The sequence below is a fragment of the Phacochoerus africanus genome, chromosome 8 (assembly GCF_016906955.1).
Source record: "Phacochoerus africanus isolate WHEZ1 chromosome 8, ROS_Pafr_v1, whole genome shotgun sequence".
In the NCBI taxonomy this organism is placed as follows: domain Eukaryota; kingdom Metazoa; phylum Chordata; class Mammalia; order Artiodactyla; family Suidae; genus Phacochoerus; species Phacochoerus africanus.
The window spans coordinates 17,885,081-17,912,022 of record NC_062551.1 but is presented as its reverse complement, the minus strand read 5'-3'; the positions used below and the strand labels follow the sequence as shown (position 1 = coordinate 17,912,022).

The 26,942-nt window shown below is 42.0% G+C and overlaps 1 protein-coding gene across 1 annotated transcript in view; it reads left to right on the top strand.

The window, feature by feature from the left end:
* The window catches only part of TANGO6 (transport and golgi organization 6 homolog), a 199,039-nt gene that overhangs the window by 14,254 nt on the left and 157,843 nt on the right, over positions 1-26,942 (top strand). The window contains exons 2-7 of the mRNA XM_047790702.1: positions 5,372-6,012; positions 8,152-8,268; positions 10,511-10,652; positions 12,114-12,250; positions 14,611-14,773; positions 20,936-21,018. Coding sequence (XP_047646658.1) covers positions 5,372-6,012; positions 8,152-8,268; positions 10,511-10,652; positions 12,114-12,250; positions 14,611-14,773; positions 20,936-21,018 — 1,283 coding nt within the window. The remainder of the gene's footprint in view (positions 1-5,371; positions 6,013-8,151; positions 8,269-10,510; positions 10,653-12,113; positions 12,251-14,610; positions 14,774-20,935; positions 21,019-26,942) is intronic.

Here is a 26,942-nt window from a genome sequence, read left to right as displayed (position 1 = left end):
ACGTGGGTTTTTTTTGTTTTTTGGGGGGTTTTTTGGCTTGTTTTTTGCTTTTTAGGGCCGCACCCGTGGCATATGGAGGTTCCCAAGCTAGGGGTCAAATCGGAGCTACAGCTGCCGGCCACAGCCACAGCCACAGCAGTTCGGGATCCGAGCCACATCTGTGACCTACACCCCAGCTCACAGCGATGCCAGATCCTTAACCGATTGAGTGAGGCCAGGGATCGAACCCACAACCTCAGGGTTCCTAGTCAGATTCATTTCGGCTGCACCACTACTGGTACTCCTGAGTTGACTTTTTTTTTTCCCTGTCAGCACTTTAAGGTGTTTTTCTATTGTCTTTCCATATTCATTGCTTGTGAAAATAAGTTCACAGTTATTCATAGCAGTAGTCTCCTGTATGTGACATATTTTTTCTCTTTATGTCTGGTTTTTAACGGTTGACTGTAATATGCCTAGATGTGATTTTATTTCTACATATCCTGATTGGTCATCACTGAGCTTCCTGAAACTATAAATTTATGTTTTTTCCACTAAATTTTGGAAAATTTTGATCATTATTTTTTCAAACCCTTTTGTGCTCCATTTTCTTTCTCCTTTCATTCCAATTAGTCTCTATTTTATTGCAAATAGATCACTTTGATGTTATTCACATATCCTAAGGCTGTGTTTCTTAAAATCTCTTTTCTCTCATTGTTCAGATTGGATACTTTCTAGGGTGATATCTTCAAGTTCACTCTTTTTTTTTTTTTCTTTTGGTCATCTCAAAGCTGTGATATCCAGCTAGTTTTTTTTTAATTATTATTTTTAAATTATAGTATTTCCATTTGGTTTTCAAAAAATACTTTCTAGGTGTTCCTTTGTGGCTTGACAGGTTAAGTATCTGGTGTTACTACTGCAGTGGCTCAGATTGCTACTGTGTTTCAAGTTTGATACTGGCCTGGGAACTTGTGCATGCCATAGGTGTACCCCCCCCCCCAACTTTCTATTTTTTTATTTTTTATTTTATGGCTGCATATGCAGTATATGGAAGTTCCCTGCGCCAGGAATTGAATCCAAGCCACAGCTACATCTCATGCTGCTGCTGTGGTAATGCCAGATCCTTTTAACCCACTGCACAGGGCCAGGAATCAAACCCATGCCTCTGTAGTGACCTGAACCACTACAGTTGGATTCTTAACCCACTGCACCACAGCAGGAACTCCACAACTTTCTTTTCTTTTTTTCCTGAGAGTCCCTATTTGTTCATTCGTAGTGAGTATACTTTCTATCATATTCTTGAACATAGCTGTAATAGCTGCTTGAAAATTTTTGTCTGAAAAAAAAAAAAAGAAAATTTTTGTCTGCTCAGTCTGACACCTGGGTCATTTAGAGTCAGTCTTCATTGTCTTTTCCCTTGAGATGGGTTATGTTTTCATGTTTCTTCATGTGTCTAGAACTTTTGGATTGTATACTAGAGATCACGAAGGATATATTGTTGAAACTGGATTCTGTTATAGTCCTCTAGAGAATATTGATTCTTTTGTCTTGTTTTGATTTGTTTTAAAGTAGGCAATTGATTCATACTCCAAGCTCTTACACAGACTCTCCCTTGTGGTTAATCTTTTCAGTTCTTTTAATCCTAGCTGAGCTATTTGAAGTTCTTTCCATACATGCTTCATTCACAGATTAGCCACGGTTTGGTGCACAATTTGTGTACAGAAATTTTCCTCTGGCTCTATCCTTTTTGTGATTTCTTATTTTCCACCTTCTATAGTTGCCCTTAAATGTGTGCTTTGATTCTCAAGCCAGTAAGATAATAGGTTTCTCTTAGAATTTTAGCTACACTAAGGCCTAACCCTAGACTGAAAGGCAGAAAAAAGCAGGAAACTTTTTTTTTTTTTTCCTGAATGCTTTCCCTAGTTTTTACTCACTTATATCACTTCAGATGTCTTTAGGTAGTTGCTTTTTACATTTTTTAAAATTACTCAGTGAATTTTATTACATTTACATAAGTAAAACTAAGAAACCAATTTCAGGGGAGTTCTCGTCGTGGCTCAGTGGTTAACGAATCCGACTAGGAACTATGGGGTTGTGGGTTCGATCCCTGGCCTTGTTCAATGGGTTAAGGATCTGGCATTGCCAGAAAATAAAAAGCCAACCCACAGAAAGGAAGAAAATATTTCCAAGTCATATATTTGATTTGGAACTTGTACCCTAAAGATTTAAAGAACTCATAACTCAACAATCATAGACAAATAATCCAATTTTAAAATTGGCGAAATATTTGAATAGACATCTATCCAAAGTAGACACACAAGTGGCCGATAATCACTTTAGAATATGTTTAAGTTTTATTGAAGTATAGTAGATTTACAGTGTTGTGATAATTTCTGCTGAAAAAGAATGGATGTGTGTGCTTTTTACATTTTGTCCTGAATTAATAGTTGCTTTCTGTGGAAAGATTGGTCTTATTGGAATTTTAAGAAGATCTTCATTACTCTTTTCATTCTTTTTTTTTTTTTCTCCTTTTCTGGCTGCACCCATGGCCTATAGAAATTTCTGGGCTAGGGACTGAATCTGATCTGCAGCTGCAACCTATGCCACAGCAGTGGCAGTGCCAGATTCTCATCCCACTGGGCCAAGCTGGGGATCAGACCTGCATCACTGCGGAGACAATGCCAGATCCTTAACCTGCTGCACCACAGTGGGAGCTCGTTTTCATTCATTCTTTAATTAGTCAACTAACAAATATTAATTTGTACCTACTTTATGTCCTATGCAGAGCACTGACCAACAAGAAACACAGTGCCTCCCCTCTTCAAGTTTAAACTCTAGTAGAGAAGGAATAAACACTTATAAAATAATTACTGGAGTTATTATTGCCACGCAGCAGGTTAAAAACCCCACATTATGTGCATGAGGATGTATGTTTGATCCCTGACCACACTTAGTGGGTTAATAATGATCCAGCATTGCCCTAGACTGTGGTGTAGGTCACAGATGTGGCTTGGATCCAGTGTTGCCATGTCTGTAGCGTAGGCCTCAGTACAGCTTCAATTCCACCTCTAGCCCAGAAGCTTCCATATGCCACAGGTGAGGCTGTAAAAATAAAAAAAAATACTGATTATGATAAATAGTAAGGAGAAAAGAAATTGGATGCTATCACTGAGTTAATGGTGTTGAGGGTGGCTTTTAGACTGGTTAAGGAAGGCCACCTCTGAGGAGATTTGATTGATTGATTGATCAATTTTGCCTTTTTTTTGTCTTTTGTCTTTCTAGGGCCACTCCCGCAGCATATGGAGGTTCCCACACTAGGGGTTGAATCGGAGCTGTAGCCGTCGGCCTACACCACAGCCACAGCAACGCAGGATCCAAGCCGTATCTGCGACCCACACCACAGCTCACAGTAACGCTGGATCCTTAACCCACTGAGCAAGGCCAGGGATTGAACCCAAAACCTCATGGTTACTAGTCAGGTTCATTTCTGCTGTGCCACAATGGGAACTACTGAGGAGGTAATATTTAATTGAGACTTCTGGATACCTATGACTCAGCATTTCCACTTCTAAGTGTATAAACATCAGGAATGTGTATGCACACTTCCACCAAGAGAAATGTATTTTAAGTATTAAGAAGATCTCGTGTGAGAAGTAGATTTTTGGGAGAGAAAGAGTATAAGTAGGGAGACTAGTTAAGAGGCTGTTATCATATCTCAGTTTAAAGATGTTCATGGCAGAGTTCCTGCTGTGGTGCAGTGGGTTAAGGATCTGGCATTGCTGCAGCTGTGGTGTAGTTTGCAGCTCCGGCTCAGGTTCAGTCGTTGGCCCTGGAACGTCCATATGCTGCAGGGGTGGCCAAAAAAGAAAAAAAAAAAAAAGATGTTCATGGCTTAGACAAAGGTTATAGCGGTGAGTGAGAGAAAAATAAATGCCTCGGAGAACCATTTTATAAGCAGAACAAACAAGGCTAGGAGTTCCCATTGTGGCTCAGCAGTAATGAACTCGACCAGTATCTGTGAGGATGTGGGTTTGATCCTTGACCTTGCTCAGTGGGTTAAGGATCCAGTGTTGACATGAGCTGTGGCGTAGGTCACAGACAAGGCTCAGATCCTCTGTTGCTTTGGCTGTGGTATAGGCCAGCAGCAGCTCTGGTTCAACCCCTAGCCTGGGAACTTCCATATGCCATACATGTGGCCCTAAAAAGGAAAAAAAAAAAAAAAAGAACAGACAAGACTTGGTAATGGGTTGGATAAAAAAGTTAAGGAAAAAAATGGAGATGTCTCCAGGTTAGATTGTTAGGGAGTGGAAAGTACTCTTGAGAATCAGGAATTTGTTGAATTTTAGGAGTTGCCTGGTGGCCTAATGGGTGAAGGATCTGGCACTGTCACTGCTGTGGCTTGGGTCACTGCTGTGGTGCGGTTTCAGTCTGTCCCTGACCCATTCCACATGCCATGAGCATATACCTGCCCGCTCCCCCCTCCTCAGCAAGAATTGGTTGAACTGAAATGCTTGAGAAACATCTAAGTGGAGATTTCATTTAGCAGTGGAAGGTATGTTTCTGGAACTTAGAGGGTAGACATGGGCCAGAGACATGAATTTGGGAGCTGTTTGCTTACATATCATTTTAAAAGACCTGGCTCTGAATAAGATTGTCAAGGAAGAGAGCTCAGAGTCCAGGACAAGCCTTGGAGCATTTTGAAATCTGATAAGGAAAAGAAGCCAACAGAGGAGACATTTCAAGATGTCCATGGAGGTGGGAGGAAGACCAGGAAGGAGTGCTCGCTGCCCCAGAAACCAGGGAGGAGAGTAGGGAAGGATGCCATCTGCTGAGAGTGCATATGAGCCCTCTCACCAGGAGAGGGCAGTAAAGACCATTTAAGGAAAGTTCAGGAACTGTGAGAATAGCTACTTTGGGGGTAATGTGATTAATCTCTTTCAACCCTATGTCTGTACTCTGTGATCTACCTCACTAGAATGTAAGTTTCCATGAGGGAAGGGACTTGGTTTTTCTCAGTACTTTATCCCTGGGATCTAGGACAATTTGAATGAACCCTCTCTTGTAAATGTTTACCTCTTTAGATTTCTGTTCTGGCTGCAGTTTAAACCCAATAAGTTGATTAAGACATGGCCTCTGCCTCAGAACACGTGGGGAATAGAAACAAACTAGATGAAGTATAAAGTGTTAGGTACACTGTTCTCACGGCATCCAAAGCGCTATGGGAAGCGGGAAGTGTGGTCCTGAATTCTGCCTCGGCCGGGGTGGCACAAATGGGGGCAGCTTTCTAGAAATCGTGGCCTCAGAGGATGAACTGGAGTGGCCAAAGTATTCCACGGGGAGGGAAGTGCAATTTGTTTTTTCCATGTGTGTAATTTCCTTTATTTTTCTTTAAAAGGATCAGGCTCAAGTTCACTACAAATCACGAAACATGATGTCCTATTGGCTACGTTGAAATCTAACCTTTCTGCTTTGGAGGACAAGTTGCTGAAGGATCCTCACTGGAAGGAATTGAAACTCCTAAGGGATGCAGTTGCGAATGAGGCGGAATGGCCGCGAGGCTCTGCGGACATCACCTGGGCTTTTACCGCCCAGACCTTACTGTTGCTGTTGTGCTTGAAGGAAACCATGATGCGCCTTGCGGCGGGTTTCAATCCGGGTAAACCCAACCCGAGGACGCCAGAAGCCGCCCCTGCCCTGAGCCCAGATACACTCAGTGTGTCCCAGCAGAAGACCGTCCAGTCCGTTTTGCAGTTTGTAGTTACCCTGGGGGTCTGCCCCTATCTCGTGCCTGGTGTTGGAGTCCCTTTGAAATGCAGGACTGAGTTTGGAGCCGTTGTTCAGGATGTGGTGTGTCTCAGTGCTGCCCCCAGTGCAGCCCGGAGACTGTACACCAGCTGCAGCGTCCTCCTCAGTGTTGCTCAGAACGCGGCTCTGGGGAGCTTGATTTTCTGCCGCCATTTTGGGGACATTGCAGCAGGTCTCTGCCAGCTGGGGTTCTGCCCAACCGAGAGAAAAGCGCTAAATCCTGAGGAAGAGGTAAACACATTGAGAGAGAGAGAATGCATGAGAGTCTGTGTGAACGTGTGTGTGTACTTGTGTGTGATTGTTACAGAAGACCATCTTGGCTCTTTGGAAAAGTGTTGATGGAAAGATCTAGAATTCTTACTGAATTCGCAAGCTTTCCTTTGGAACTTTCATTTATTAAACACTAGTTCCATGGCGTTCCCATCGTGGCTCCGTGGTTAACAAATCTGACTAGGAACCATGAGGTTGCAGGTTTGGTCCCTGGCCTCTCTCAGTGGGTTAAGGATCTGGCATTGCTGTGAGCTGTAGGTTGCAGACTCGGCTTGGATCCCAAGTTGCTGTGGCTGTGGTATAGGCTGGCAGCTACAGCTCCGATTCGACCCCTAGCCTGGGAACCTCCATATGCCACGTGTGTGGCCCTAGAAAAGACAAAAAACCAAAAAAACAAAAAAAAACAAATCCCAAAACACTAGTCCCTTGCATATCTAGAGAGCCCACTTCACCTGTCCCTTCTTGTCATTTCATGGAACAGCTGTTGGAGGCTATTTCTTGGAGTCTCTGTTTCCTCTTTTATACAATGTGTTTAATAATACCTGCCCTGGAAGGTGGCTGTGAGGATTGAGGATACTGTGTAAGTACTAGCCCCATCCCCAGTGTTGCCCATCAAAAAGTTATTACTACTAGTATTAATATTAAACTGTTCACGCCGCCCTCAAGTTCTTGGGAGGATTAAATACGTTATGCCCAGCAGCAGGCACGCTGCAGAAGCCACTCAGGGTTCACGGGTGGCAGAAGTAAGTATGTGCCTGTGTCTTGCTGAAAGTCAGGAAGGACTGGAGTGCCTGGACTGCAAAGGTGCCATGGAGGCGACAGAAGCATGACCTGGTCCTTTCCTCAAACAGCTCACCCATTTCCTGGGGAGACAAGACGCACAGGTACGACACGGCAGGGACCACTGTTCCCCCTGAGAAGATCCCAGAACCTAAGCAGGAGAGGCTGCTGAGATGTACCTGTGTCCGGGTTCACATGCAAGGTCATTCCTTCGCTTCTGCAGCCAGATTCCATGATGTCCACTCACCCCATTTTTCTGTCACCCTCCACATTGTTCCTTTTCTGTTTGTTCTCCATTTCTGTTCCCTCCCCTGCCTATGTTCACAAGACAAAATCAAACAAAAACCATTTAAAGGCCACTATCACCAACTAGTATCACGAAATTATGACCCTCCCCACCCCGTGCCTTTCTGTTTTGGGGAGCAGAGCCCCGTGCTCCACACAACGGGTGTGAGTCTTGCCAGTTCTGTCGTTGTCTGCCGCCTGCGCATCCCTGAGATGGGAGGGTCTGCACAGGTCTTACTGCCAATGCCAGGGCGACGCAGTGCCCTGAGCGACTCGGGCAAAGGATAGAAAAGAGAAGCGAGACACAGAGAAGGGACCAAGGGAGGAGGTGGGAGAAGCTGACGGGGGAAGCACAGGGCGGGGGCGGGGGCGGGGGTGGGGTGGGAGGGGACATTCTGTGGCTGCTGCTCTAAGCGGCACCTGTTCCACAGTTTGCTAAAGCACCAGGGGCAGGACTCTGAGCGCTTGACTGTGAAGTTACCAAAGGGGGACGTGCTGGGGAGGCTCAGGGGGGCCTAGTTAAATAGCACCCTTCTTTGTGGCCATGTTCTGAGTGAATTAAAAGGCAGCAGAGTGAGAGAGATGACAAGGCAGACGTCACCTTGATCGCTTATAAAGGCAGAGGTGGAAGGTATGTAGAGGGAGACGCGTGAGCCTCCTGACAGTGCCTTCCTGAACTGGAGGCACTCGCTGCTCGCCAGTGCTGCCTGGTGACATGCTCTGTAAGAGCTCCCGTGCGGGGAGCAGAGCAGAATGTGCTCTCGCTCCTAGACCCAGAAGAGGAGCGAGCTGAGCTGCTGGAAGTTACCTTAAGGTAAGTCAGTTCCATCTCCTGCCCAGAAGTGCGTGAGGCGGGGAGAGAGGGCCAGGGCTGTGTCTGCATCGCGGCTCCCTCCAGGCGGAAGGACATCCAAGGCTGAAGCAAGAGGAGGCCACCCCCTCCTCTCACGAGTATCTTCGCACAGTTTTGCAGAGCACTGCCTTCTATCACCTGTGTGTTTGGTACTCCGCAAAAGCCGTTCATGTTTCTTTTAGGTGTTAACTGAAGAGGAAAGAGCCCTGTCTAGGGAGGCCCTGAGAGACATCTTGGACCAAGTATATCAACCATTAGCTGTCCGAGAATTACTCACCCTCCAGGGAGGAGCACCCCAGGTACGCAGGCCTGTGGGCTTTGCGGGTGAAGCTGTAGTGGTAATGTGTGGTGTTCTGTCTTCTCCTGGGAAATTAATCTAGTTGCGTCGTATTTCCTCTTTCTGATTGTTAAATAATTTAGTTCTGTAGAACTAAATTACACTGACCCTTGGGATAACTTAAAAGAATTTCTTTTCATGGGGTGAAGAACACTTTCTTCAAGAATATTGTAATCATTTTTTAAAGGGTTATGACAAAAATAAATTTTATTCGGTCTCAAACTGGATCTTTTTTTTTAATCAAAATTTGGCTGTTTGACAATACATTCTTCTGGCAGAAGTATTTGGACGTCTTATTCTTTGAATGAAGTATTTGAAGCCAAGAAATTAAAATTAGAGCTATTATTGGACTATTCTTAGATCCTTTGTTTGAAAAACATAATGGTATATATTCCACTAGGCATAAGATAGTTGCTTGTTTTCTCAAAAACACTTATCCGAATGATTTGATTTGACAGTGTACCTGAAATTATCTATTTCCTTTCAGTACCTGAGTTTTAGTGACAAATTTAAATGAGGAAAGTGTGAAGGGCCAAAGGACCTGGCTGTAGGACCAGCTGGCTACAGAGATACCTCCTAGTTGAAGTTATGTTCTTTTTCTTTTCTTGGCCACAGCATGCAGCAGCTTGATGTGGGATCTCAGTTCCCAGACCAGGGATGCAAACCCAGGCCGCAGCAGGGAAAGCAGCACTAGACCACCAGGAAGCTCCCCTAGTTGAAGTCATTTTCATCTCATCCCTAGAATATTACTGTAGCCTCACACTGGGCCCCATCTGGCTCATGCTCTGCTTCTCTGAATGAGTCCACAGTTTGCAGAGGAAACAAAATGCATTCTAAGAGCGTGGCGGAAAGCAGAGGCTCTAGAGTTAGGCACACCCGGACTCAAGCCCAGCTTGCTGTTGTTCAAGTTAGTAAGCCTTCCCATCCCTCAGGTTCCTTCCTCATAAAATGAGGATGACAGAATGAGGTCCTACTTTACAGCACAGGGAACTGTGATCCAGTCTCTTGGAATAGAACACGATGGAAGATGGTAGGAGAAAAAGAATGCATATATGTGTTTGACTCGGTGACTGTGCTGTACAGCAGAAATCGACACAACACTGTAAATCAACTATACTCTAGGGAGTTCCCGTCATGGCTCGGTGGTTCATGAACTCGACTAGCAACCATGAGGGCTCGGGTTCAATCCCTGGCCTGGCTCAGTGGCTTAAGGATCCTATTCGACCCACCTCCTTATGTTGTGCTTTTGGCCCTAAAAAGACAAAACAAACAAAAACTATACTCTGAAAAATAAATAAATTTTTAAAATGAGGATGACAGTAGTACCTTCCTTATGTGTCCCTTTTAAGATTACCTAGGAGACATTTAACACAGTGCATAATATGTCATAATCCCCTCAATAAATAGTCATTATTAATCTTCCTTAGGCCAAGCTAGTTAGGGTTAAATGTTTCCTTCGCTAAATTTTATGCTCATATAGTTAAACACACTGAATGACCATAACAAATTTGCATTCTAGCCCAAAATAAGGCACACCAGTCTGTTTAATCATGGTGGCTCCACAGAGCTCTTAAAAAGGAACCTAACTCTTCTTGAAACTGCTGTGTTAGAAGGAATCCGAGTAGCTAAGCACATGGTGGCAGTAGGATGCCTCCCGACTGCTGTGAACGGCCCTCTTAGTGGTGAGTGTGCCCACAAGAGTCTTCTTTGAAAGTTAGATTTGATTGGAAGGACTGCATTCAGAGAGATTATATTAACCTATGTTATATATAATAAGGTGTTATTATAACCTTATATAAAATATAAATATAAAATGTGTATTTTATTCAGACATGTTTCTCTATTTCTGAGTTTGAAATTTCACTTGATACTTCACTTGAAGAAGTTTCACTCTATTCTTCCTTCCTTAAAAGTGATGCTGGGAGTTCCCTGTGGCACAGCAGGTTAAGGACCCCGCATTGTCACCTCAGCAGCTCAGGCCGCTGCTGTGGTGTTGGATCCCTGGCCTGGGAACTTCCACATGCTGCGAGCATGGCCAAAAAAAAAAAAAAACAAAACAAAAGATGCTGAATAAGGTTTTGTAAAAGAGTCTTTTTTTTTTCCCAAGGGAAAATTTTGCTCTCCTAATTGTCAGTATGACCAGTATGCAGTTTTGATTTCTCTTACATTGGCATTGAGTTCATACTTTTCCCTTCTTTTTTCAGTCCTGCACAGATGGGAAGACACAAGTTAGGTGTCGGGCCCCAGCATGGCTCCGGCGTCTGTGTGGGCAGCTCCTCTCCGAAAGGTTGATGAGACCCAGTGGTGTTCAGGCAGTAGTTCGGGGCATTTTGGAAGGAGCAGGTGGTAAGAAATAAATGTTACTTTCGTGTTCGCTTTCCTTTGAGTCTCAGCGAATTATTGGTCTTTAGCATCTGATTGTAAAACCCGGTGGAGTCTTGACCTTGTGGCTTTGTGGAGAGAGAAGTTTAAACCTTAATGAGCCCCTTTTCCAAAGAAACGCATTTTTCCAACAAATGTCATAATACACCGGTCAGGTTATTATATATTACTGTTAACTGTTTCAAATAACGTATGATATCGGAGGAACACATTGCACAGAAATTTTAAGTGAAACACTAAAGAAAATGTGAAATTCTCTGTGAAAAGGGCCAGGATGCTAAGAGAACTTGACCTCGGTGTATGAGGAAGCTTCTCCATGCTCACTAGTGGGAACGTTAGCTAACCAACCCCTGAGTGAATTCTGGGGCTTCCTCCTCCTCCTCCTCCTTTCTGCGGTTCTTGCCTTGGGTTTTTTTGGGGTTTTTTTTGTTTTTTTTTTTTTCCTCACACACGTACACAGATCATACTTTGTGGAAGACTTGACAGAGGATTCTTCTGCAGACCTCTGGAGCTCCTTCTTTGTGTCCTGTCCTCCTCTCTCGTCCTGTGCCCTGAACACTCCAGCTGCCCTGGCCTCCCTGAACTCTGCACTGTGTTTCTTTAAGCCAGCAAGGTGGTGGGCTTCCTTTGGGCTCCCCCTAGCTGTGGCGTGACCTCAGAACTGTCTTGGTACCAGTTGGCTCGGTTATTCATGGGGCTCCCCTTGTTTGCTTCCCCTCTCTTAGGGATCAGTGTCTTAGGCTGCTTGTTGTCCAGTATCTGAAAACCATTAGTATGTATTTTGTTGTCCCATTTTCTAATCATCTGGGGTGGTAAGGTAAATCTGGTACCTGTGCCTCCATAGCTTTGGTTTAAGGCAGTTTGAAAGACATGATGCATATAAAGAGATAGAATGATGATAACAGGAACCATTTGAAAAGTAAAACCCTAAGAAGCTAGTATTCAGGTCCTATGAATAATGACAGTACAGTGGTTAAGTGCTCCTTTTTTTCCTCTGAACTTTCTAGAAACTAACATCAAAAAGAAAGTACAGTGGGGAGTTCCTGTCGTGGCGCAGTGGTTACTGAATCCGACTAGGAACCATGAGGTTGCGGGTTCGGTCCCTGCCCTTGCTCAGTGGGTTAACGATCCAGCGTTGCCATGAGCTGTGGTGTAGGTTGCAGACGCGGCTTGGATCCTGCGTTGCTGTGGCTCTGGTGTAGGCCAGTGGCTACAGCTCCGATTGGACCCCTAGCCTGGGAACCTCCATATGCCGCAGGAGCGGCCTAGGAAATAGCAAAAAAAAAAAAAGTACAGTGGGGTAGATTATCTTACTGAAGAAATAAGCAGCTTTCAGTAGGGAAAAAAGAGTTTTTACTCTAAATTTGAAGGCCCTTCTGTGGTGAACTGCTAGGAGTTTTTGACATCTCTGTCCTTTGCCGACAGCTGGGGCAGCTGGCGGGAGCGATGCTGAGGCCACAGCTGCCGACTGGAAGAAGTGCGATGTGATTGCAAAGATTTTGTCCTCTTGTCCCCAGCAGTCTCTTTCACCAGAGGATTATTATAGAGATATCTGCCCCCAGGTAAATCATTTTGTTTCTTTTCATTGTTTGAGGATTATGTGCTTATTTGTAGAAAGAGGACTGTTAATGTTCCTGTAATATTGAAGTAAAAGTAATGTAATTTTGGAGTTGTTGTAGCTCAGTAGGTTAAGACGAGTATCCATGGGGACGCAGGTTCGATCCCTGGCCTTGCTCAGTGGGTTAAGGATCCAGAGTTGCTGTGAGCTGTGGGATAGGTTGTAGATGTGGCTCAGATCTGGTGTTGTCAGGGCCGTGATGTAAGCCAGCAGCTGCAGCTCCGATTCGAACCCTAGCCTGGGAACTTCCATATGCTGCAGGTGTGGCCCTAAAAAGAAAACACAAAAGTAATATAATATTTAAGTTTGTTATTCAGTGAGGGGCCTCCTTAATAAGTAATTGAAAAACCTGTGGGAGAGACTGACCTGTTAGGTTTAAGAACTCCTCACCATTAATAACTGACTAGCTTGCTCCCAGAGCTGGAACATGAAATGACAGTTTCATCATACTCATTATCTTTTCTGTGTTTTTAATTACTTTAAAAGATATTAAATAAGCAAGGTAAATTAACCTGGTATACAACTTTAAAAGCAATTTCTTGCTTATTCTGTGGAGAGAGTCCGTTTATTATGTGTATTCAATTACATGTATATATATGTGTGCGTATGTTCTAATTTTAATCCAAATGATAACATGCTGCGCACTGTTTTTGTTTTGCTTTTTTCACAAAAAGCAAATCATTGGAAATCATTTAAGTAGAGTCATTTCATATTGAGCTGCCTCATTTGTTTCTTTTTCCCCCTTTGAGTACATAGTATTTCATTATATTATGTATCATGATTTATTTAACCAGCCTCCTGGTTTGCTATTACAAATGATGTTACGATGTTACGTTTAATGTCTATAACTCTTGCCTAGGTGCAAGTATTACCATAGGGAAATTCTTAGAATTGAAATGACTGGTTTAATGAGTATGTGCATTTAAAATTTTGATTGCTATTTACCTCTGTGTATCCTGTTTTCCCACACCTTTGCCTACATAATGTGTTACAAAGCTTTTCTTTATCTGATAGATGAAAATGTGAAAGAGGTTTTTTGGGGTGTTTTTTTTTTTTTTTTGCTTTTTCTGTAGGGCCGCACCCACACATATAGAGGTTCCCAGCCTAGGGGTTGAATTGGAGCTGTAGCTGCCAGCCTACACCACAGCCACAGCAACACGGAATCCGAGCTGCGTCTGTGACCTACACCACAGCTCATGGGGGATCCTTAACCCACTGAGCGAGGCCAGGGATCAAATCCGCAACCTCATGGTTCCTAGTTGGGCTCATTTCCACTGTCCCGTGACGCAAACTCCGAAAGCAGTTTTCTTTAGTCAGCACTTCCATGCATTTAGATGTAAGATGTACCTTATAGAGTACAGTGCCTTTAAAGAGCGTTATTCAGTTGTCATTCTAGCCCTCGGCGTTCTTATGGTAGATGTGTATGGGAATAGATACCACAAATGCAAATACAATGGAAAATGTTAAATATAAATTATCTTCTAGAATAAAATTATCATTTGCAATGACGAGTATTTTCCAAAACTAGTCACTGTAGTTTTGATACTTAACAGAGTGATAAAATCAAGTCATAGGTTTTAGTCTTACTGAGGCTCTCTTTGGCCATGTCAGAGGTCACATACAATTTTTGGACAGAAGATTCTCCTGTCTGCTCAGAAAGTATAAGAGTCACTTTTAAGCAAGGAACCCAAATGCATTTTTCTGTTGATGTATAGACTCAAGCATGAGAGGTTGTTTATTTTTGAGAATAAAATAGGCTCTTGTCTGGAATAGCTCAGACATGACAGGACAGGCTTTTCATATTTTGAATACATTTATATACCTTGACTCCGTAATTTCATTTGGTGGTGCTATTTATCAGAGCAAAATTTGGGGAAAAACTGAATGTCTGAAAATAATATTTTTGAGGAGTTTATAACAATATGAGAAGGGTTCAGTGATAGATAAAACTGAATATTAGGTGTGGGCTCAATTACAAATAAAAGAGAATTATACAGAAAACATATTGGAAAAAATACACAAAAAACATTGATAGTGATTTGGAAAGATTTAATTTTTCTTCTTAAACATTTATTTTCCAGGCTTTCTACAATAGGCATGTGTTTTATAAATTTGATAAAACTATTTAATAAAAACATAGCCTCTTTTGTTATCATACCCTTTGAAATTGTTAAATTAAAAAAACCAAACAAATAGTTCTTTTGGATCAGTATTTATTGCAGTGAATTTATTTTTTGGCTTAAAGAAATTACTGCTTTCTCTTTTCAGTTAATAATGTAGTGCTTCATGTAATTTTTCTTTTAGATTTTGGATTTATTTCACTTTCAAGATAAGTTGACAGCACGACAATTTCAGAGAGTCGCCACTACTACCTTTATTACTATGTCAAGAGAACGCCCACAGCTGGCAGCAAAGTATTTACTCCAACCAGTGTTGGCTCCTCTTCATCGCTGTTTAAACACAGCAGGTAAAGGAGGAAGTCTGGTGGTTCCGTGTCCCTCCGAAGGACCTTCTTCCATGTTTTGGATTTAAATGACTTAGGTCTGTGGTAGTTCAATGCCTTTAGTTTTACTTGTCCCCACCCCCCCACAACTTTTTATTTTGAAAAATCCACCTCGTAAAGGTTCTGAGAAGAGTGCATTGTTGTTGCTCCCCTCTGCACTTCACACAGGCTGACCGACTGTTAACATTTTGGCATGTCCCCTTTCTCTTTCTTTCTACACGCATAAATCTTTTTTTTCTGAAGCATTTGAGAGTTAGTTGCAGACATCGTCTAATACACCAACCTTATTCAAATCTCTCTTATTTGGCCTAAGAACTTCTTTTATAGCTGTTTTTTGTTCATTTGTTTTGTTTTGGTTTTGGTCTTTTGTCTTTTTAGGGCCTCACCTGAGGCACATGGAGGTTCCCAGGCTAGGGGTCGAATCAGAGCTGTAGCCGCCGGCCTACACCACAGCCACAGCAATGCGGGCTCTGAGCTGCGTCTGCCACCTACACCACAGCTCACGGCAACGAAGGATCCTTAACCCACTGAACGAGGCCAGGGATTGAACCTGAGTCCTCATGGATGCTAGTCAGGTTTGTTAACCACTGAGCCACGATGGGAACTCCCTGTTTTTTATTTACATTTATTTATTTATGGCCATGCCTGTGGCAGGCAGAAATTCCTGGGCCAGGGGAATTCCATTGTGGTTCAGCGGAAATCAATCTGAGCAGTATCATTGAGGAGGCAGGTTTGATCCCTGGCTTCGCTCAGTGGCTTAAGGATCCAGCGTTGCTGTGAGCTGTGGTGTAGGCTGGCAGCTGTAGTTCCCATTCAACCCCTAGCCTGGGAACTTTCATATGCCTCAGGTGCAGCCCTTAAAAAAAAAAAAAGAAGTTGTTCCTGGGCCAGGGATCAAACCTGCACCACAGCAGTGATGCAAGCCATAGCAGTGACAACTCTGGATTCTTAACCTCTAGGCCACCAGGGAACCCCTATAGCTGTTTTTAAAAAATCAAGAATCCCGGAGTTCCCACTGTAGTACAGCGGGTTAAGGGTCTGATGTTGCTTTAGCTGTGGCTCAGATTCTATTCCTGGTCCAGGAACTCCCATATGCCTCGGGTACGAGCAGAGGGGGAAAAAAAAGAAAGAAAAAAAAAATCAGGAATCTAGTCAAGAATCATGCATTGCATTTACTTATGTCTTTTTAGTGTTTTCTTTAATGTAGCATAATTCCCTAGTCTTTCATCTTTCACTCTGATTTTTTTTTTTTTTTCCTTTTTAGGGCCTGTGGCACATGGAAGTTCCCAGGCTAGCTATCAAGTTGGAGCTACAGCTGCCAGCCTATGCCACAGTCATAGCAACACCAGATCTGAGCCAGTCTCGACCTATGCTGTAGCTTGAAGCAACTCGTATCCTTAACCCACTGAGTGAGGCCAGGGATTGAACCTGAATCTTCATGGATGTAGTTAGGTTCTTAAGCTGCTGAGCCACAATGGGAACTCTTAACTCTGACATTTTTGAAGCCCAGGTTATAGAATGTTTCTTAATTTGTATTTTTCTGTTGTTTCCTCGTGATTAGATTCAGATTAAACATTTTGGCAGGAATACTACAGATAATATATGTATTTTTTAGTCCATCAGATTAGGAGCACAGGTTATTTATTCCATTATCAGTTTTTTTTTTTTTGTCTTTTCTAGGGCCGCACCTGAGGCATATGGAGGTTCCCAGGCTAGGGGTCCAATCGGAGCTGTAGCCACCGGCTTACGCCACAACCACAGAATTTGGGATCCAAGCCGTGTCTGCGACCTATACCACAGCTCACGAGATGCCAGATTCTTAACCCACTGAGCAAGGCCAGGGATCGAACTCGCAACCCCATGGTTCCTAGTCGGATTTGTTAACCACTGAGCCACGACAGGAACTCCCAAATTTGATGATTTGATTAAGGTGATAGCAGCCAGATTTTTCCACTGAAAAATACCTTACTCCCTTTGTAATTAATGACTAATCTATGGAATTATAGTCTGAGACAGTGTGAATATCCTGTTTCCTTCATAACTGTGGCTTAGTATGTATTAATGATTTTTGCCCGCAAATAGTGATTTTCCATTTTTTAAATTGTTTCTAATTTGTTAGTTGGTATTCTTCTGTAAGGAAGAACTTTTCTTTTCTCCCTGCCTGCTATCTTTTAAAAAAATAATTATTTAAGCATCTGTATTGATACTTACGAATCTGTGTGATTCATAGATTCTTTTTTTATTCAGCGGGTGACCAAACGTTCCTATCATTCATTTTGATGCTTAAAATTTCCCGGATTTGGCCAGTGAGTTTAGTTGTGTTTTAATGTCTTAAAAGACCGACATTTTCGGGAGTTCCCATCGTGGCTCAGAGGTTAACAAACCTGACTAGCATCCATGAGGACCCAGGTTTGATTCCTGGCCTCATGCAGTGGGTTAAGGATCCGGCGTTGCCGTGAGCTGTGGTGTAGGTCACAGATGGGGCTCGGATCTCACGTTGCCATAACTCTGGCGTGGGCGGGCCGCTGCAGCTCTGATTCGACCCCTAGCCTGGGAACCTCCATATGCCATGGGTGTGGCCCTAGAAAGACCAAAAAAAAAAAAAAGAAAAGAAAAGATTGACATTTTCACCACTTCCCTCAGTGTCTTTTCATGGTTTATTGAGTTTAATGCTGGGATAGAGGTATCATTTCAGCATTCTTAGTATTAAAAAAAAAAAAGCCTTTCCATATGGTGTTTTTGAGGTTAAAAATGAAGAGAAAAATTGATGTCGTTGTTAAGCCAAACTTCGTTCTGTGCAGACTTCATATAGAAGTCATTCATAGAATAAATATATCTGGAATATATCTGGGTGTGTGTAGGGGAGGTTAGGTGGGCAAGGATAGAGCAAATGTAATTCGTCTGCACAGTAAAGCTTCACCAGATCAAGCTGAGGTGACGTGAAATTTGTGATCATTCAGACATGATAAACATGATATGTGAGTAAGCAATTAAAATTTCTTTATACATTTAATAGAAATCTAGTCTAGAATTAGTGTTTTCCTCCAAAAATGGCTCAAAAAATGAAGTATTATCTCAGTTGGCTTTTAGCATTATAGTGCGGCAATTCATCTGTGTCTAATTTCATGTATTAAGAGTCTACCTCATTACCAATCTGTTTTATCTTCTTCTCTGTAAAAGAGTAGGTATTTCTTTTAGTCTGGAGCAGTGGTTCTATATGTGCATGGTTTCAGGACCAGCAGCAGCAGCTGCATCACCTGAAAATGTATTAGAAATACAACTTCTTGGGCTCCAACCCAAGAAAATTCCTATTGAATCAGAAGCAGTTTTAACAGACCCTCTGGGCAATTCAAGTGTTCAAGTCTGACCCCTGGTCTAGAGCACTGTGTTTGGGAGGCCTAGATTCAGTCCCATTGTGGGTCACTTATTTTTGTCCTGAGGTGTGTTCATTCATTCAAGGAATATTTATTGAGCATCTATTCACCAGGCATTCTCATATGTTTGATTACATCTGTAACACAAGCTACATGTCTTATATGCACAATTTATTGATAAAAAGGACTGGGTAAAATATAACTGATCTTATATAAATAGCCCCATCATTGCCCCTGGAAAAACAATCTAAAGTATAAGCTTTCTTATATTGTTTTTGTTATTAGTTTCCTCTTGGATTTTTTTTTTGTCTTTTTTTAGCACCACACTCAAGGCATATGGTAGTTCCCAGGCTAGGGGTCTAATCCGAGGTGTAGCCACTGGCCTATGCCATAGCCACAGCAATGCCAAATCCAAGCCATGTCTGCAACTGACACCACAGCTCACAGCAATGCCAGATCCTTAACCCACTGATTTGAGGCCAGGGATTGAACCTCTATCCTCATGAATACTAGTTGCATTCATTTTTGCTGAGCTGCAACGGGAACGCTCCTCCTGGATTTTTTTTTTTTTTTTCCCCAGAAGTGACATAATAAGAAGCAGTGAGAAAAAAGAAAAACAGAAAAAACAGTAAAACTTGTCACAAAATTGTGCTGTAAACATTTTTTTAAGGATGGTGAAACTAAATCTAAGTTGATCTTGGTCTGAACTCAAAACGGCAGAAAGGACATAGTGAGAATGAGGAAGTAAAGGCACATTCAGATTTGTATCTGATATGTAGATATTGATTAACCTTACAGTTTGGTAGAAAAAGAGGCTTAAAACAGTAAAAGAATAGAAATACAGCTTACAACTTCCAGGTCGACAGAAATGGGGAAAAGGTACAAATTGTGATAGAGATATCAACAAAATAAGTGAATAAGTGGGGTCTTTTTTTTTTTGTCTTTTTAGGGTTGGATCCGCAGCATATGGAAGTTCCCAGACTAGGGGTCATATCAGAGCTGCAGCTGCTGACCTACACCACAGCCACAGCAATGCTGCATCCAAGCCGATTCTGCAACCTATCCCAGAGCTCACAGCAATGCCGGATCCTTAACTCATTGAGCGAGGCCGGGGATGGAACCTCCATCCTCACTGAGACTATTCCGGGTTTGCTGGCCGAGCCACAGTGGGAACTCCAATGAGTAGGTTCTTAGACCACCAAATATGGTAAAGCATACCACAAAGCTAGTAATTAAAACTGTGAATCTGGGTAGAGCTCATCCTGGCTCAGGGGTTGATGAACCCAACTAGGAATGGGTCTGATCCCTGGCCTCACTCAGTGGTTTAAGGATCTGGTATTGCTGTGAGCTGTGCTATAGGTTGTAGATGTGGCTTGGATCTGCATTGCCATGGCTGTGGTATAGGCTAGCGGCTGTGTCTCCAATTTGACTGCCAGCCTGGGAACTTTCACATGCCGTGGGTGCAGCCCTAAAAAGCAAAAAAACAAAACAAAGACAAAGAAACTGTGAATTTGGACCAGAGTGGACAAATTAATGGAATACAGCTCATTAGTAGACTCTTCTATGTATAATAGTTTAGTAAATTAATTAGCAAAAGTAGAGACATTTCATAAATGATGCTGGGACAGTATGAGGAAAATGATCATAATTTTCATATGGAAAACCCTACCAAGCAGAGAGTGCAGAGCTATAATTGTAAATTTCTCTGTATCAGAGATATGATAAAGTACACAAGCATCATACAAGGATTAAACATTATTATCCTTTAAAAATAATACTAGATGTTTGTTTAGAAACATTCTTTGGGACCTGTTTTGCCGCTTTCTATTTTTGTGTCATAACAGTATAGTTGATTTACAGTGTCGTGTCAGTTTCCACTGAACAGCATTGTGACTCAGTCATACATATGCATAAATTCTCTTTCTCATACTATCTTCCATCATCTTCTACCCCAAGAAATTGGATGTAGTTCCCTATGCTATACGGTAGGACCTCATTGCTTGTCTATTCTAAATGTAGTCATTTGCTTTTCCCACCCCAAATTCCCCATCCATCCCACTTCCTTCTTTCCTTTCCCCCTGGCAACCACAAGTCTGCTCCCATGTCCATGATCAAAAAATAAACAAACAGAAGTTCCCATTGTGGCCCAGTGGAAACGAATCTGACTTGTATCCATGAGGATGCAATTTCAGTCCCTGTCCTCGGTCACTGGGTTAAGGATCCTGCGTTGCCTGTGAGCCGTGGTGTAGGCTGGCAGCTGTAGCTCTGATTCAACCCCTAGCCCAGGAACCTACATATGCCGAGGGTTCAGCCCTAAAAGACAAAAATAAACAAACAAAACAACCCTATTCTAAAACTTTGTACGGGGAAAAATTTCAAACACATCTACAGAGAATGGTGTAATGAACACCTCCGTGCCAGTCACCTAGACACGGCCATCGACTCTGCCATTTTCATTTAGTCTAATCTCTTGATTTTTACTCATTTATTTAAAATTCTAAGTGATAACATTTCATAGGTTACTTGGCAATAGTTTTTCTTCTCAGCAACACATAAAATAACAATGCGTGTTTATAATCAATGAAATATTCCTAGAACTATTGTATTTGAATGGTGCTGGATTGTAACCATGTTGATTTTCTAATTTTAGCTATTACTTCTCAAACTTTCAAGTAAAGCTTTCTCTCTTAGGCCCAGGTTCTTCTCTTCAGTGAGATGCTGAGTGTGGGTAACTTTATTTTCTATTCTTTAGAGATTCCAGAGGGTGACATGGTGCCAGGAACTGTTTTGGTGACAGAGGAAGAACTTAGTAGATGTATTGAGGATGTATTTAAGGTAGGTTATTTGAGACCCTAATATTTTCAACTAATATTTGTACTTAGTCTTTTAAAATAATTTTGCCTTTCAACTGGTACCTCCAGAATTGGAATAACTAACCTTAAATTGCAAACCATCAAACTTTTTTTACTTGGAAAACCAAAAACTATAAGCTATTAGTAAAAAAAAACCTGCCAATTCCATCATTTATTCTGAATGTTAATGGGAGTTCCCATCGTGGCGCAGTGGTTAACGAATCCGACTAGGAACCATGAGGTTTCGGGTTTGATCCCTGCCCTTGCTCAGTGGGTTAACGATCCGGCGTTGCCGTTGCCGTGAGCTGTGGTGTAGGTTGCAGACAAGGCTCGGATCCCGCGTTGCTGTGGCTCTGGCGTAGGCTGGTGTTACAGCTCCGATTAGACCCCTAGCCTGGGAACCTCCATATGCCTCGGGAGCGGCCCAAGAAATAGCAAAAAAAGACAAAAAAATAAATAAATAAAAATAAAAATAAAATATTCTGAATGTTAAACAGTTTAAATTCTCCACTGGCACATGCCACTGATGAAAGCATGTCTTTTGAAGAAACTGACAGAGACATTTGCAGTACTATAGGCTTCTTAAACATGTATGATAATATTGAATCTACCTTGCAGTTTTTGATAGAATCATCATGATAAAGAAGTAAATCTGAATAAATGAATCATACAGATGACTTCCTAAATATATACTGAAAATGAAAAAATATTCCTATAAATTGTATGATGTCTAAGATTATAGTCTTCTAGGTATATATGAAACACATTTTTTTAGACAGAAATGAAATTCGTTGTGTTAGGCCCAGATGGCATTGGGGTAAATATTCTTCTTGAAAGTTTATTTCAATACATTTATAATAATATTTTGCTATTAAGAACATTTAGGAGGAGTTCCCGTTGTGGCTCGGTGGTTAATGAACCTGACTAGCATCCATGAGGACATGGGTTCGATCTCTGGCCTTGCTCATTGGGGTTAAGGATCTGGTGTTGCCATGAGCTGTGGTGCAGGTCGCAGACACAGCTCAGATCCCATGTTGCTGTGGGTCTGGTGTAGGCCAATGGCTACAGCTCCCATTTGATCCCTAGCCTGGGAACCTCCATGTGCTGCCAGTGCGTTCCTAAAAGACAATAAACAAACAAACAAAAAAACCATTTAGGAGTTCCCTCTTGGCACAGCAGTTTAAGGATTCACTGTTGTAATCACTGTGGCTCTGGTTATTATTGTAAGGTGGCTAGCCCTCGCTCTGGAGCTTCTGCATGCCATGGACACGGCCAAAAATTAAAAAAAATTTAAAAACAAAGCAGAACAAAATAAAACACTTACACTAGTAAACAGCTTTCAAAAATATATTTCACATAAAAAGCTGCAGCTACTTTCCAAAATAGTTTGGCAGTTCTTGAAACAGTTAAACATCAAGTTGTTATATGACCCAGCAATTCTACTCTTTCATATATGCATAGATACATATATATATTTCACCTCTAAGAGAAAACACGTTCATACAAAAACCTGCACATGAATTTTTTTTTTTTTTGATCTTTTAAGGCCATACTGCCGAATATGGAGGTTCCCAAGCTAGGGGTCAAATTGGACGGAGCTCTAGCTGCAGACCTACACCACAGCCACAGCAACACAGGATCTGATCCTCGTCTTCAACTTACATCACAGCTCACGGCAACGCTGGCTCCTTAACCCACTGAGCAAGGCCAGGGATTGAACCCTCGTTCTCATAGATACTAGTCAGATTCATTTATGCTGAGCCACAACAGTAACTTGTGTACATGAATGTTCATAGCAAAATGTGGAAACAACTCAGATGTCTATCAATTGATGAATGGATTAACAAATATGTTGTATCCATATAATGGATTTGTCCTTGGCAGATATTTTATATGAGGGAGTCATGCAGTATGTGTTCTTTTGTGACTAGCTTCTCCCTCTTAGCATCATGTTTCTCAGACTCATCTAGGTTGTTGAATGTATCAATATTTTGTCCCTTCTTATTGCTGAATAATAGTTCATTTTATAAATATATAACATTTCGTTTATTTGTCTTTAGTTGATGGGCATTTGAATGTAGAGTAAATCTTTTTTCAGACAGCTTTATTAGGTGTATTTAACATACTACATTCACCCGTTTACAGTGTGCAGATCAATGGCCTTTTAGTGTATTCACAGATTTGTGCAGCTGTCATTGTAGCCAATTTTAGGACATTTCATTATCTCAGAAGAAACCCACACTGCTTCCAAATCCCTCCACCTTCATTTTCCTCACTCTCACACCCTAGCCCTAGGCAGCCACTAATCTAGTTTCTGTCTCTATAGATTAGCCTATAAATGGAATCATGCAATATGTAGTCTTTTGTGATTGGCTTTTTTTTTTTTTTTTTTTACTTAGTACAGTGCTTTAAAGGTTCTTCTCTATTATAGCATTAAGCAATACTGCATTAGTTTTTATTGCTGAATAGTATTCTCTCTCTCTCTCTCTTTTTTTTTTTTGTCTTTTTTGCCTTTTTCTAAGGGCCACTCCCTCGGCATATTGGAGGTTCCCAGGCTAGGGGTCTAATCGGAGCTGTAGCCACTAGCCTATGCCAGAGCCACAGCAACACAGGATCTGAGCCTCGTCTGCAACCTACACCACAGGTCATGGCAACACTAGATCCTTAACCCACTGAGCGAGGCCAGGGATCGAACCCACAACCTTATAGTTCCTAGTCAGATTCGTTGACCACTGCGCCATGACAGGAACTCTGGAATAGTATTCTCTTGTAAGTACATACCATATTTTATTTATCCATTCACCATTTGATGGCCATTTGGGTTGTTTCTACATTTTGGCCATTGTGACTCATGCTGCTATGGACATGTGTGTACATGTTATTGTATGTACGTGTGTTTTCTTTTTTTTGGCCATGCCCACAGCACATGGGATCAAACCTGCACCACAGCAGCACCTTGAGCCACAGCAGTGACAATGCTGGATCCTTAATCTTTTGAGCTATGAAGGAACTCCATACATATGGTTTCATTTCTCTTGGGTATATATCTTGGAGTGCAATTGCTGGATCATGTGGTAGCTCTGTGTTTAGACATTTGAGGTACTGCCCGATCGTTTTCCAAGCTGGTTGCACCGTTTTACATTTGTACCAGCAGTGGGATTAGAGTGTGTGGGAAATCTAACTCATGTTTTTTGAGGTAAGAAAGCAGTGCTTTTGTTTTGGTTTGGTTTAAGCTTTATGTGTGGTACCAGTAAGTTTGTAGATGTAAATAAATACTGCTTAAAAATTCAAAACTCATTTTCCCTAACACTTTTCACTAAAGTGAGTTGTTTGCTACCTTTTTATTTAATTTTTATTTTTTTTAATTTTATTTAAAAAACCAAAGTACACCCTTTACAATGTTGACCTGGCACATAAGTCTAGAATTCAGTTGTTCATAGATAAAACAGGACACGATGACTTAGTGGCTGCAGTGCTGTTTTCTTTTTTTCTTTTTTGGCTTTTTAGGGCTGCACCCATAGCATATGGAGGTTCCCAGGCTAGGGGTCGAATTGGAGCTATAGCCGTTGGCCTACGCCACAGCCGTAGCAACACCACATCCAAGCTGCAGCTGTAACTTACACTACAGCTCACAGCAATGCTGGATCCTTAAGCCACTGAGTGAGGCCAGGGTCGAACCTGCATCCTTATGGATACTAGTCGGGTTTGTCATCCACTGAGCCACAACAGGAACTCCTCATTTTTTTTTAACCTTTTTTTTTTTTTTTTGGCCATGACCCTGGCAAGTGGAAGTTCCCAATCCTTACCACAGCAGTGACAACACCAGCTCCTTAACCCAGTGAGCCACCAGGGAACTCATGTTTTAACTTTTTTTTAATGTTTCATTTAGAGACTTACAAAAAGAAATTTCTTATATCCTGTTCTACCTGTTGGTAGGCAAGGACTTTCCAGATAGTAAGAATACAATAAATTACATAGAACAGTCTAGAAAGCAAACATTACGAATCAGAGAAAAGGTATTTAGATAATCTTTCAAATAGAAATAACTTTTAGAAAGATTACCTTCAGTCATGTGCCATCTGCCCCGTGTGGAATGACAGAAAGACTTGAAAGTGCTGATAAGGATAGGACTGATTATGGCTAAACTTTGGATCCCACCCTGTCATGGTGTTCCGTAGAAGTCAATAAATTGCTGTTAGAAGAAAAAGAAAGCAAATTCTGGCAGGTGAATTAGCCTCTAAAAAACTGAGAGATCGAGAAGTAGCGAATCCTGCCATTCATCCTGTTCTTGCCCCCAAAAGGGGGGAAAACCCCTTCTAGTTTGGTGAACAGGTTGCTGAATTAAAAACCTCCTAGAGAGACAAGCAGAACATGAGTTCGCTGTAGACACTTGATTATGCACAAGAGCCGGGACTGTGGTGAGAGCAGGAAGGGGCGCAGGAGGGTAATTATTCTCTCTACAAGGTTTTGGCAGCTCAGCTGCAGTGGGAAAACAGAGGAAATGTGTATGTTGGAGGAAAATGGTAAACACTGTATAAAATTTAGCAACAAAGGATGTGTTGTCTTTATTAACTGTCTGCTAATACTAAATTATAGAGTACTGCTCGCAGGCAGGAAATAAGGAAAACATCTGGGGTGGTTGAATTGATCCAGCAACTCACTCAATAACAAGAGGGTGCAAGAGGGTGTTTAATCTCAGAGAAACGCTTGGGAACATTTCCAGCTCTGTTTTGTTTTGTTTTGTTTCCCTCTCTCTCTTCGTTTTAACAGATTTATTGAGGTGGAATTCACATACCACACAATTCACCCATTTAAGTGCTCAGTTGACTGTTTTTGGTATATTCACAGGGTTGTACAAGCACCACCGCAATCTAATTTTAGAGTGTGTCCCCCCCCCCAAGAACCCCCAAGACCTATTAGTGTTACTTCCTTTCCTCCCCACTTTGTCCCCAGCCCTAGGCAACCACTAATCTACTTTCTGTCTCTATAGATTTGTCTGTTCTGCACATTTCATATAAGTAGAGTCATATGGAGTCTTTTGTAATTGGCTCTTAATTGTTTATATAAGATTCATCTGTATTGTATCTTGAAGCCGTTCTTCCTACTTTTTTTTTTTTAAGATCCTTAACATTTATTTTACAAACATGCACACACACTCAAAATCAGAAGTCTGGGAGTTCCCATCATGGCTCAGTGGTTAACAAATCGGACTAGGAACCATGAGGTTGAGGATTCTATCCTGGCCTCAGTGGGTTAAGGATCTGGTGTTGCTGTGGCTGTGGTGTAGGTCGGCAGCTGCAGCTCCAATTTGACCCCTAGCCTGGGAACCTCCATATGCTGTGGGTGCAGCCCTTAAAAAAAAAAAAAAAAATCAGAAGTCGAGTTCCTGTTGTGGCTTCATGGGATCAGCAGCATCTCTGCAGAGTCAGGGCGTGGGTTCGATCCCCAGCCCTTGAGTGGGTTAAGGGATCTGGCCTCCCATACTTAAAAGACACCACTGTTGATTTTTATCAGGCCTCCTAAAAGAATGTTGAGCCTTGAAGATAGAATAATATTAGGCACTCTTTCTGTTTCATCCAGTTTCTTTGGCATCACATGTGCTGAGCAGTGTCCAAAATCATGAAGACAGAGCAGTGGCTGAGCATTCTTCCTACCCTTTAATACCAAATAGTGTTCCTTGGTACGGATATAGCACATTTTGTTCCATATTTATCAGTTGGTGGAAATTTGTGTTATTTCCACATCTTGGCTATTATGAACAATGTTGCTGTGGACACTCACAGGCTTCTGTGTATATTATGTATATTTCTCTTGGTCGTACGCCTAAGAGTGGAATTGTCAGGTCATATGGTAACTCGACATTTAACCTCTTGAGGTGTTGCCAGATCATTTTCTCAAGCGACTCCA